The sequence below is a fragment of the Bombyx mori genome, chromosome 23, assembly GCF_030269925.1.
Source record: "Bombyx mori chromosome 23, ASM3026992v2".
In the NCBI taxonomy this organism is placed as follows: Eukaryota; Metazoa; Arthropoda; class Insecta; order Lepidoptera; family Bombycidae; genus Bombyx; species Bombyx mori.
The window spans coordinates 12295502-12308517 of record NC_085129.1 but is presented as its reverse complement, the minus strand read 5'-3'; the positions used below and the strand labels follow the sequence as shown (position 1 = coordinate 12308517).

Genomic DNA, 13016 nt, shown 5'->3' with positions numbered 1-13016 from the left:
GAGCGCTACATTAGTTTCATTAGATTTTCACTAGATGTCACTAGTTAGGAAAATTGCACTCTCAAATTTCAAACTTATGTAAAAGAATCTATATATTAATACGTGAAGCAAAAACTTTGCAACCCTTTTTACGAAAATTGCGCGGTCAGAGGAGTATACTATTTCTCGCACTTATAGAGAATATAGAGAAGGAGTGCATAATGCTATTTTTTTTTTTAAATATGCATAATAACTACATTAAATCAATAAAAAAAACACTACTAAAACAAAACTACCAGCTATTTGACACACGCACACACACACACACACACACACGCATATAACTAGTCAGGTCATAAGTATTGTCACACAGTAAAAACTTTTCTTTTAGAATGCTGGCCACAAAAAAGTTTATTGAATTCGAATTTCGAATTGTTCATGAAAATAAAAATGTATAACTTTTAGAATTTTACTCATTTTTAAATATGGAGTGGACGCTTAAAGAAGACCGTGTTGCAGTTATTGCGTTGCATCGTTGCGGTTACGCGCCAATTCAAATTTTATCTTACTGAAAAATTTGAATATAGCCGAAAGATTCGTTTATTGTACCATCAAACGATACAATGAAGACTCTAGTGTAGATGACAGGTCAAGAAGTGGTCGCCCTCGGTCTGTTAGGACTCCAGCAGTGATAAAAGCTGTGAAGGCGCGAATTTAAAGAAATCCCAAACGTAAGCAGAAACTGTTGGCCCTTCAGATGGGGTTAAGCAGAACCACGGTGAAAAGGGTATTAAATGAAGACTTAGGGCTTCGGGCATATCGAAGAAAAACAGGACATCGTTTGAATGCTCGTCTAATGGACCTGAGACTGAAGAGATGCCGGGGCTTAACAGAGGTACATTTTTGTGAGAAAGGTGTAAAAACGAATGCAGTTGTGTATCAAAATACAGTCCTGACGAACCTTGTGGAACCTGTTTCTCATACCATGTTCAATAACAGGCACTGGGTATTCCAACAAGATTCGGCGCCAGCTCATAGAGCGAAGAGCACAGAAGACTGGCTGGCGGCGCGTGAAATCGACTTCATCCGGCACGAAGACTGGCCCTCCTCCAGTCCAGATTTGAATCCGTTAGATTACAAGATATGGCAACACTTAGAGGAAAAGGCGTGCTCAAAGCCTCATCCCAATTTGGAGTCACTCAAGACATCCTTAATTAAGGCAGCCGCCGATATTGACATGGACCTCGTTCGTGCTGCGATAAACGACTGGCCGCGCAGATTGAAGGCCTGTATTCAAAATCACGGAGGTCATTTTGAATAAACTTTAGTGTCATAAGAATCTATGTTTTGTTAAGTTCATTTTGGTATATGAATGGTTACATAATGAATAAACTTTCAATTATTTTACATTAAACATGTGACAGAATTTATGACCTGACTAGGTATACTATTTTGTTTATTGTCAAAGTTTGTGGTCACATAGATTAATAATATTATTTATCCATAGTGTCGCCTTGGTGAAATCTGTGATTATAGAAGTACAATAATCTTTGACAAGTCAGTAGATGGTTATACATTACAGATTCATTAAGTTTTTTTTGCCTGTCGATAGCCTTCAGGGGCTATTCTGCTTTTTTCTTTACTGGCGGACAAGCACACGGGGCTAAAACTACATAGGGCTCACTAACTAAGCCCTGTGAAGGCTTACTCTATGAGGGCTTACTCTCTAACTCTCTACGAACTGAATTGGGTAACCGCTTTACGGCTGATCTCACTGTTTCTCCTAAAGTGCTTTAAACCTATTATAATGGGTTTCTATATTTATTTCTACATATTGTAAGACGTTTGCCAATTGATGTAACATAAATCTTCATTAACAGGCGGCTTTAGTGGTGGTAGAGGCTGTAGGAAATTAACCACAAAATAGTGACGTAGGATTCCTCTTCTTTCTTCTTCTTAGTCGAATACTCCTAGCAGAGTAGTCATGGCTGTCGATGGACAGGATTGTCAGAGTCTCGACATCGCCGCTCACTTTCAAGGCAGCCGCATGTCGAGCGATGTTCCTCCATTGGAGGCGGCTGTTAGCATTGCGAGCACATTATACTGCGGAGTTTTCGAAGGTCAATCCAGCGCGTGGAGGATGAACCTCGAGATTTTCTGCCTCCTACTCGGCCCTGTACGACAAGTCTCTCCATTGAATCTTTTTTCTAGAAATATGCTCAAAGAACTTGAGAATTTGTAGCTGAACAGTCGACGAAAATCTATTTTGTATAGGAAGTTCTTTGTTGTTTCTGTGTGTGAAGACATAGGATTATGAATGAATAAAAGAATCGAATCGATAGCAGCTTGGCTTTGCCCCGAGTATTTCTGATGTCCATGTACGACGTTGACTACTTCCCAATCAGGTAGTATATGTACCTACCATAAAACAAAAAAATAAAATGACCTAAGCCTTTGTTAGGAAGTGGAGGATCTAAAACAGACTGCCCAAAACCGATGTAAATGAAAGGATTTGATTCGAACCTTACACCCCAGCAGAGGGTAATAAGAAAGAAAGAAGAAGAAGTTGTGATTAGATTATCAATCTTAATATGTCTCAAAGTGCCCAACATTGAGGTTATCGTATCCGTGGCCTCCTATAAACATGTTATATCAGTCAGCTGTTTAACTTAGCCAAATAAAAACTTACACTGTAAATATTTTGTCTAAATTTGATTGTTCTGTGAATGTTTAAAAACATCGTGTCGAATTTCTCAAACAGATACCTTTATATAGTTTTGTGCACTTTACGAACGATTCTCAGTTAATGTAACCGGTAAATTTATCAGATGTAGGTACATAGCTTACTAATCAATATTCACTAATTTAAAATATTAAGTTAGCATAAACGATTTTTAAATGTTTTATAAGTCTTTGAATACGAAATATATTACTCTTTCGGTCATCGTATCTCTGGTAAGTTGCTTAATTTTAAAACATGAAACAGGAAATGTGTATTACGCGATAAGTTGATCCTTCATCACTATCATTATCATCAGCCACTGATGGACATAGGCCTTTCCAATATTTTTTTATTGCCCTTGTAGGCAGACAAGGATACGGCCCACCTGATGGTGAGTGGTTACCGTCGCCCATGGACTTCAGCAATGCCAAGGGCAGAGCCAGGCCGCTGCCTACCGTTAAACACAACTGAACACGATTCTTGATTTTTATCATCCAGCCTTGAGAGCCGCCCTGCATAGATCGTCACTCCACCGAGCTTGAGGGCGTCCTGTTCAACGTTGGCAAATTCGCGGTTTCCACACAAGAACACGGTTACCCCAACAATTATCGGTTCTCCGGATAATATGGGTGGCCTATTGCGACTCCAGCTTACTGATCTTTACAAAAGTTAATTACAAAATATTCAAGTAAAGGAATATAAATATTATGTATGTTATATATACACATATGTTTAAGTAATATCAACTTCACACTACACCTACCAAGCTTCATCTCTGCACTCCCCTAAGGTAGACTGTTAGAGAATGCCTATGGCATTAAGTCCGTCTTTATACTTTCTAGTATATGAAGTTATAAATAAGTAAATAAATATTAACTATTATTATTATTTCTATTGTCCTTGTAAGTAGACGAGCTTACGGCTCACCTGATAATGAGTGGTTACTGTCGCCCATGGACTTCGGCAATGCCAGGGGCAGAGCCAAGCCGCTGCCCACGATTAAATAACTCTCCGCAAGCCTCATTTAAATTAAATTAATTCTTAGATTAAAATATTTGCTACCCGATTTTTTAAGGTTCAAGGCCAAATAGATGACGACTACCAAATTCGTCCGGACAGATGTCAAGCACCGATAGAATTAATGGTAAAGCATATTATTTCATTCCAAAAAAATGTTTACATTTCAAAACAATTGAAAATATCACATTCACCTTAGATTCTGAACAAGGGGGTTTTTACAATTTAAATTTACTACATTTTTACACAAAGAATTGTTTGTAAATCAAATTATATTACTTATGCTGGTGGTAGGACCTCTTGTGAGTCCGCACGGGTAGGTACCACCACCCCGCTTATTTCTACCGTGAAGCAGTAATGCGTTTTAGTTTGAAGGATGGGGCGGCCGTTGTAACTATATTGACATCTTAGAACTCGTATTTCAAGGTGGGTGGCGGCATTTACGTTGTAGATGTCTATGGGCTCCAGTAACCACTTAACACCAGGTGGGCTGTGAGCTCGTCCACCCATATAAGCAATAAAAAAATGAACTATGATGGTTTTCTTTAATTCTTGCAGTATCGCCAATGTTGTATCTTTCCACCATTCTTTACTAGAACAATAGCCAGAAGTTGTGGAGGAATAGCCGATATGAACTTTGTTAAAAACGATATTGGCGGCTTCGTTAGAAAGGCCGTTACTGGGGTAAGTAATAATAGCATTTAATTGAAAACATTGTTCACCTTCCCATGCAAACAAATTTGATTTTTTGACATTAAAAAATGTTAACAATTAGACAAAGCAACGTACAAATTCTGTATTTGTAAAAGTTACAAAATATGCATTAGATAATCTGTAAGTGCAATTTTCCAGCAAACTTCTTAGGCAATATATATCCAGACAAAGATGTCTATAAGCTATCCTAATGTTGGAATAAAACATATTCAGTCACAGTTTGCAGATAAAAGAATTGAGAGGGAATGACACAAAATATCATCAAAGTTCAAATTGTCGGGCATTTGTATTTGCATCACCGTAAACAGTCTGATTAAGACAACATTATTATTTTTTATGTTCCTTATAATTCCTATCCTACGAAGTAATAGAAGTTAGTCAATATTAGTAGCAGTAATAGTAGTTTGCTTATTTTGTAAATTTTTTTCTAACCATGGTAGGCACATACAAGTTACTAGTAAATAAATAATAAATATATTACTAAATTGAACATGACATCTTCCACCAACTATATTTATTATTCATACTTAATTAATTTTAAGTAAATTAAACTCATTCAAAGTAGTGTCCGATACAACTCGTAAGATACCTTTAAATTTGTGTAATGAAACAGTGATAAATGCACAAAAATTAAATTCCCGGATTTCGTAAACTTATCAAAGGGTTTTAGTGCGACCATTGGCGTTGTATTCTGAAAAAATACAACTTCCTAACACCGAATGGCTTATTGGACGACGATAAATATTACGCGCACCTGGACAAATGGACCGAGCTGAACTCTGCGTTTAAAACTGTGATACTGAACGCGAAAGTTCATTGCAAACTAAATTATCAACATCTATTCCCTATGGAGCCTTGTGAGTTCTACAATCTGCACGGATGCATAAGGAATTTTGTGAATTTGGTAAAAACAATTTTGATTTTTTTAGTCAAATAAGCTATATATCTTTGAATAGTAGTTATTATTAACGACGCTTTGTGAGGGCAAGAGCTAACGGCTTATCAGGTATTCTCAATGATCACTAAAGCCCAGAACTACTGAATGTTGGCATCAATATCAACCACATCAACCACAAACAGTCTAATTACTAACACCTTATCAACCACCTTAAAATCTAAAGTCAAAATCTAAATTTGTACTGTATAACGGCCATATTACCTTTTAAACCGGAACGTAAGACTGCTTCGCGGTATAAATACCAAAGTCAGAAGTGTTGTGCGGACTTCGAATAAGCCCAACCGTGGCTATCTAGATTCTGTTTTCAATGTTTACCAAGCCAAATTGTATGAAAACAATCTAAGCGACAATAATCAGAAAATACGGTATTACAACCTGGCTATTGTTTGTTGTTACGAATTCCGTCTGTCCCTTGTAAATTAGTTGTATGCTAGTGTTATTGGCTTGTTTTTCTACCAGTCAGTACCAACATTCTGTATATTTATACGCCACGGTCTGATGCAACAAAAATAATTGAGAGAGACTTCGATATGCACCCGCATGCAGCATCTTAGCTGTACCGCTGGCATTAGGTTGGCAAATGAAAGCGACAAAGCAAATGATTTTCAATTCTATGCGACCTTGTATCCAGAATTATTACAGAGGTATGAAAAATACTTTACGAAATTGATAATTTTACAGGGATGTCCAGTCTATATGCCAACCAAGGAATGTCAGGAAGTTAAAGAATTCAACGAGGAGTGCAGAGACTTTTTTACATGATGTTAGATTATGAAAATTAAATTGGTGATTTTACACGAAACAATCTTTATTCTAATAAAAGAAAATACATAAATCGTGTATCTCTTAACCTTTAATGCATTTTGTGAAGAAATCTCTTGTTTCTTCTATTTTGTGAAGAAACTTAAAGAACTTTATTACGTTTTTCGATCCATTCACAAAATGCAGTGCATTCCAATTACCCTAAATATATTAAGCATTAACTGTAATTACAATTAAAGAAAAAACTACAGTAAAATCCTTTCTAAGTACCATTATTTATACAAATCTATAATGAAATTGGAATAGATACATAGTGGCTGTGCAATGTAATGGAAATCATGGCCATACCCAATTCGTTTATAACACAATTATTCTAAATCCCCACAAATAATATTCCTAAATATACTAAATTCATTAAACACTATAAAAAGAAATATCGAATAAATGATGTAAACAATCTTACAATTAAAAGCGTACAATGCACCAAACACACTAATACTGTCACGTAAATGCTCAATAACTTTCGCAATATTATCACACGCACCAGTATCTCGATCACTTTCCTCATAGGAATGTTTCATTAAGCTAACTGAATAGTCATTTTCCGACTTTAAGGTAGGAGCCTTGGATTATAACGACCTACGTACAATATCATACCCGAAGGATTGTGCCTCACAAAGTATAAGAACGGCCTGTCGAATTTTAATCTGGCTGGTTGAGTGCTTCTTGTTGGTAAACGGGCCTGTCTTGGACGAAGATGCAGCGGCAAATTCATTGCGTCTCCAACGTCATGGGGGTCATGGAAAGCCCTTTGATAATCCCTAGGCTCGTCCCAATAATTAGCCCATCTTGAAGTACGACGCCTTTGTCCAGGACGGGTAGTTTCAGGATATTCCTCAACATGATGTTGTTCACCAATGATTCCTTCACCGCACGTCACAAAGCTCGTCATTTGTATCATGTCAGAAAGGAACAAGTCCTTTGAAGGACCATTAAGACCTCCTAAATCAGCATGGTCCGCATCGAACAAATCTTTTAATCCCATTTTCCTTAAGCTTGATGAAACATTAAAAACTGATTTGTGCGAAAATCTTGGAATCTGAAGCTCTAATCCAATTCTAGGTAGCAGTGTTCTAAGAAGACGATTCCAAGAGGGAGTGGAAGGACTAGCATCCAAAAGTCTCCGTTCCAGTCTTTCTAAGTCCTCACCATGAACAACGTTTCCTTGTTGACCAGGCATTAGGAAGAAGGTGCTAACTATGGAGTTGGTGTTTCCTAACGCAGCAGCTGTAGCATCCAGAATAGGATCGTAGCCAGCCAAAAATCCTTTCTTATAAACTACAGCAGGAACCGGAACGAGCCGACGTTGACGCACATTGGGCGATACCACGAAATACATCTCGCCGTCTCTGCCGTCCGTTGAAGTGCCAGTACAATCCGTCTGAAATTATTTAAATGTAATTTAATATTTTGTCATGGAAGTCAGATTCCTATCCAATACCATAGTCAACCTTAAATAGTCTATATCATGAAAACATTTTACTTTTGCGTTACGCAGAAATATTCCAACTCCTAGCTCTGGCTGATGCCAGAGCGAGAAATAAGATAAATGTGTCACAAGCCAAGGCTTGTGTGCCTCTCTATCGCTTGGAGCAAGGGCTTTGGAGAAACGTGATACTTTTTTTTGCGTGAAGCCGGTGTTCATCGATTTCTAAGACGTTATCACGTCAAAACACATTTTGTTCAACATTTACATACGAGCTATATATATGAAAGTTATATCCAGCAAGATCAAGGGACTGCTAGTTATTAGCTTTTGCAGCAGGCACTTATGAAAGACTCCGAAAAATAATATATACAGTCAGTTATTTAATGTGTAATGTTTTAAGTTACAAACATAGATTATTAGTAATACCAACAAAATGTATGGTTTTTACTAAAATAAATATTTATCATTCTTATACTCGTATATATCTGTCAGCCCATAGACATCCACAGCTGGAAAAAGACGTCTCTCAATCCTCGACATACAAATATACATAAAACCATATTAGCTCTAAATAATTTAAACATCGATAAACTCTTAATAGTGAATTTGAGATTAAATTATAAGTTTGTCTATTCTACAATTCTATTATTTGGTAAAAACAATTAAGATATAGGTAACAGTATATAATTGAAACTAACCTGATATATGTTAGCTGAAAAGGCAGCTAGCGGGGGTTGCATAACAATGCTGTTAGTTTTCATGTATTCTGCTATCTTGCCCCAAGTGTATCTCTTCACGAGTAGATTAGTTCGACGTCGGATAATGTCACTTATCAATTTAAAGTTAACTTCTTCTACATGCCCATTGTAGAAATGCTGCGCCCTTTCTTTATAGAAAGTCAATATCTTTCCTTTGGTTCTATCACTGTACAGCTCTCTTATAAATGCTGATACAATTATTCCAGATTCTGGACTTGTTTCGATCGAATCGGAAATATTTTTTAAGGTAAAGTGAGGATTAAATGTTACCATGTCATCTAATTTAAGTATCTCGTTCATTTCTCCAGACGTAGCGCCTCTAGCTCCCATAAACATCATAGCGAGCATCGAAGTTATAGAGTAAGGTGACAGAACAAAACTTCTCTTTTTATCTATATTCTCTACCAAGACATTCCAGTATCTAAATGCAAGTTCATTACATAATTCAACAAACTGAGCAACGTCAGCACCCAAGTCTTTTGTTGTTACTTCTAATCCTTGGTTTTCTTTAGAAAACTCTAAGACAATGTCTTTATTATCATTATTGTCAGAGCCATAATTATTTTCTAGCTTGTTACTTTCTTTTGAAATATCATCCCCTTTAGAAGGAGACACAGTAGGAATCAATTTCCAAGAATTATTTCGTTCATTCACCAATTCCTCATCTGCAATATTTACTTTTTGAATTTTCTTTTTAAATTCATCAAATTTTGGTAATGGCTCATATTTTGCGTCATTTTGCTTATCTGTATCTTTTTTATTCAATTTTTCTTTAAGATTTGTCTTGGCATTATTTTCTATAGCCAAATTAATCATGGTATTACTAGCTATAGTTGATGTTTCAATAGTAGTCATTACTACTGTAGTTGACTCTTGAGTTGAAGCTGTGGTCGTTAGCTCCTGATCTTTATTTTCTTCAATTTTTTCCACTTTCTCAGGTGAAATGTCAACATTTGGTTTTTGGGAATTGTTATTTCCAGAAACAGAAATTTGAACGAACTTTTCTTCGTCAATATTTTCTGAAATTTCTTGTTTTTCATTTTCAAAATTGCGATCAGTAGTATCTTCTGGTGAGCTGTTGGTAGGAATCTCATTTCCAATTGTCATTTCATCTACAGTAGGCTGAGTACTTGTTGGTATTTCAGTACTTAAAGCTACTATTGTTGAAGTAATAACTTCAGAATCACTCAAGTCAGTTGTTGTATCAAAACTTGTTTCAACGGTAGTAGTTTTTAGGCTATTTACATCTGATGTTACGATGGGCTGAAGAACTTCATTTGAAACTTGTGATAATAAATCGTCAATCGATTCATTCATAATCGGATCGAACGTAGCGTTATCTGAGATTGTTGTGATCAAATCAGTAGCTGAATCTGTGACTACTTCACTTTTACTAAAGTCAAAATCACCGGTATTTTTCAACTTGTCATCCTTTTCAGATTCGGGAATTAAAGTGGAAATTTTCACGAAATTACTTTCATCTGTTTTTGTCGAATTATTTGCTTTTACGTTATTTTCATTATCAGTCGCTGTTGGTATATCAATATCCAATGTTTCCTTGCTCTCCAAGCCGTCTTCCTCCATTTTAGTGTTATCAAGCATATTCGTAACAGTCGGCATAGGTTGATAATTATTGCCAAGGTCAGTGGCAATCTGACTAATACTTTGCGCCACGTCGAATAATGGTATCATTGGTTCATTATCATTGTTGTTAAAATGTTCATTTGTACTTACAGGGATATTGTTGCTTAAGAAATTATTGAATATAGTAGGGTTTTCTGGTGCCAAAAATTCAGTTGACGAAACTCCTGTAGAAGGCGATACAGACTGTGTAGTTAACGTGGTTACATTATTTCTTCCCAAGTCATTGCTTATAGAAGAACTGTAACTAATTGTACTGCTTAGTGGTTTAGAAGTTGTTGCTTTCGTGGTTAAAGCTGACATTTGAGCGTTCTGATCGGTGGTGAATGTAGATTTAGTAGTTTCGACTGGTTTCTGTGTTGTTCTTTCAGTTACGTAGTTCTTTGTGGAAATAGGAATGAAAGTGCTCAATTTTTGTTCACTTATATTTTGTGTAGTTGAAATTGCCTTTTCAGTGGTTATTTGTTGCATAAAATCTTCAGTATCAGTATTTATACTAGATAATGATGAATATTTCGTTGTTGTAGTCGGTATTGGTTGCACGGTAGTGATTTTCGTCAGACTAGACTTAGTTGTTTCTGACGCTGAAGTTGTTGTTGTAATTGGTTTAAAAGTTGTAGTTGTACGTCTTTTTGTAGTGGTTATTGTGGTAGGTTTTGTTATTTTATTTTTAATTGTTGACACTACTTTATTTGTGGTCGTCTTTAGAAATTCTGTTGTTGTAGTTAGCTTACTTGTTGTACTAGTAGTTGTAGGTGGAGTAATAGTAGTAGAAGTAGCCGTAGTGGTGATAGTAGTAGGAATGGAATTACGTTTAGTGGTAGGAATAGGTGTAGTTGTAGTGGTAGGAATAGGTGTCGTTGTAGTGGTAGAAATAGGTGTAGTAGTCGTAGTGGTAGGAATAGGTGTAGTAGTAGTAGTAGTAGAGGTAGAAATAGGTGTAGTAGTAGTAGAGGTAGGAATAGGCGTAGTAGTCGTAGAGGTAGGAATAGGTGTAGTAGTAGTCGGAGTAGTACCTGGAGTAGTAGTTGTCGTGGTAGTAACAGTGGTAGTGCTAGTAGTAGTAATATTATGAGCTTTATTAATCGAATCGAAACTAACATGTTCCTTTGATGGCTCATCGTTGTTGACCAAAATCTGATCTTTTTCCTGTGAAATTGTATTTAGTTGATGATTACCTTCTTTGCTTAGGGAATTGTCTTCTAAGTCTTGATCGTTTTGTTTCTCAAATTCTAGCGTTTCTATTTCAGGCGTAGTAAAAGCTTCTGAAGTTTTATCGGGTACAATATCGATACCAGTATTTCCAAATATCGACGGTAAAATAAGACTCCACGAATCCGATACATCCGGAGTATCAAATGTTGGCTGTACCATTGGTTTGTTTTTGTGGGCTTCGATTTGCGCTTTCAGTACGTTTTGCACATTGGTCACGACGCTGTGAATTTTAGTAGAAGGCGGTTGACTGAAATTAAAAGCTATTGTTGGTTGTTTGTCATTAGCAAACGTAACTAAGCCGTCTCCTTCTTCTCCGGCAGCTACTATAGCTTGAATTTCTTCTAAAGTCATTAACCTCTTCACTAATTCACCGGATTCGTCGAAAGTGTAGAACTCATAGCGATCAGGAGTCAATAGATTGACTGGACTACCAACAGACGCAGGCAGGTTTGGCGGCGGAGGTAGCGTATTACCGACTGAATCAGCCACAAATGGTAGCTTGGAGCCCCTGAAACGTTAGTTAATTCTTATGAAACTATTTGATAAAAAGATTAGAGATACTAGAAACAAAATCTCGCAAAGCACTGAGCACAGTTCAGCGGCTATTAGTTTCCTGAAAAGTAATCAGTGATGTATAACTCAATAAAATACAAACAGACAGATAAATAATTCAATAATTTCAACATTCTGTAGTAAATCTGCTTATTATATTTATTTATGTAGATGAACGAACTCATGGCCCACCTGGTGCTAAGCCCGGAGCCCATAGACATCAACAATGTAATTGACGCCACTCACCTCGAGACATGAGTTCTAAGTCTCAATTTTTGTAGTACAACGGTTGCGCAACCCTTCAAAAATGGGCAGAGTGGTGGTACCCTACCTAGTGGTGCCTACCCTACCTAGTGATGCTCACAACACGTCCTACCACCAGCGAATTTACCATTCCACTTCAAAAGCGCAGGTATCGTAATATAATTGCGTATTTGTATATATTTTTTCTAAATTACAAAATCTTACGTAGAAAGGTTGAAAGGGTTCAATCGTGAACTTCAAAGAATTTTTGCCGTCCCTTCTCATTTGCGTAGGTATATGAAAAAATTGGAAACTAAAACGAGTTTGAATCGTCTATCAAAGTTCCTCGTCCCTCGGGCGATATTTTTTTATTGACATACAACATTTATTTTGTGGATATTTTATTTGTTTTATTTTACCTCTCTTCGTCGGCATCAGCTAAAATCCAGGCGGTTGCCAGCAAAACACAAAGGATGACACGCATCTTGTCCTCCCATACACTATTCACACCTGGAATTGCAGAAACATAAACTATTTAACATACATTACAGGTACATACATTTTTTTTAATTTTTTTTATTGCCTAGATGTGTGGACGACCTCACAGCCCACCTGGTGTTAAGTGGTTACTGGAACCCATAGACATCTACAACGTAAATGCGCCACACATCTTGAGATAGAAGTTCTAAGGTCTCAGTATAGTTACAACGGCTGCCCCACCCTTCAAACCGAAACGCATTACTGCTTCACGGCAGAAATACGCGGGGCGGTGGTACCTACCCGTGCGGACTCACAAGAGGTCCTACCACCAGTAAAAACATATACAACAATATATATATAACAAATACATAACATAACATGTAACAGGTAATACATTCATTTCAATATCTATATATTAATACGTGAAGCAAAAACTTTGTATCCCTTTTTACGAAAATTGCGGGGACGGATCAGTATGAAATTTTC

The 13016-nt window shown here is 36.7% G+C and overlaps 1 protein-coding gene and 1 long non-coding RNA gene across 4 annotated transcripts in view; one reads left to right on the top strand and one right to left on the bottom strand.

Moving 5' to 3' along the window:
• Positions 1–1963: 1963 nt before the first annotated feature.
• LOC101740209 (uncharacterized) lies at positions 1964–6225 on the top strand. The gene is made up of 4 exons (XR_009976376.1): positions 1964–2155; positions 4277–4402; positions 5103–5336; positions 6072–6225. It is a non-coding gene; the product is annotated as an uncharacterized LOC101740209 (long non-coding RNA).
• Positions 6181–13016, bottom strand: part of LOC100272001 (serine protease inhibitor 27) — a 70878-nt gene continuing 64042 nt past the window's right edge. For 2 of the 3 annotated variants that reach the window (XM_004932647.4, XM_062675493.1), the window contains exons 2-4: positions 12470–12560; positions 8340–11763; positions 6181–7593 (exon numbers count right to left, since the gene is read on the bottom strand). In XM_004932647.4, the coding sequence (XP_004932704.2) occupies positions 6763–7593; positions 8340–11763; positions 12470–12534 (4320 nt within the window). In that variant the 5' untranslated portion in view covers positions 12535–12560 and the 3' untranslated portion in view covers positions 6181–6762. The remainder of the gene's footprint in view (positions 7594–8339; positions 11764–12469; positions 12561–13016) is intronic. The other variant, XM_062675494.1, reaches the window with a different exon arrangement.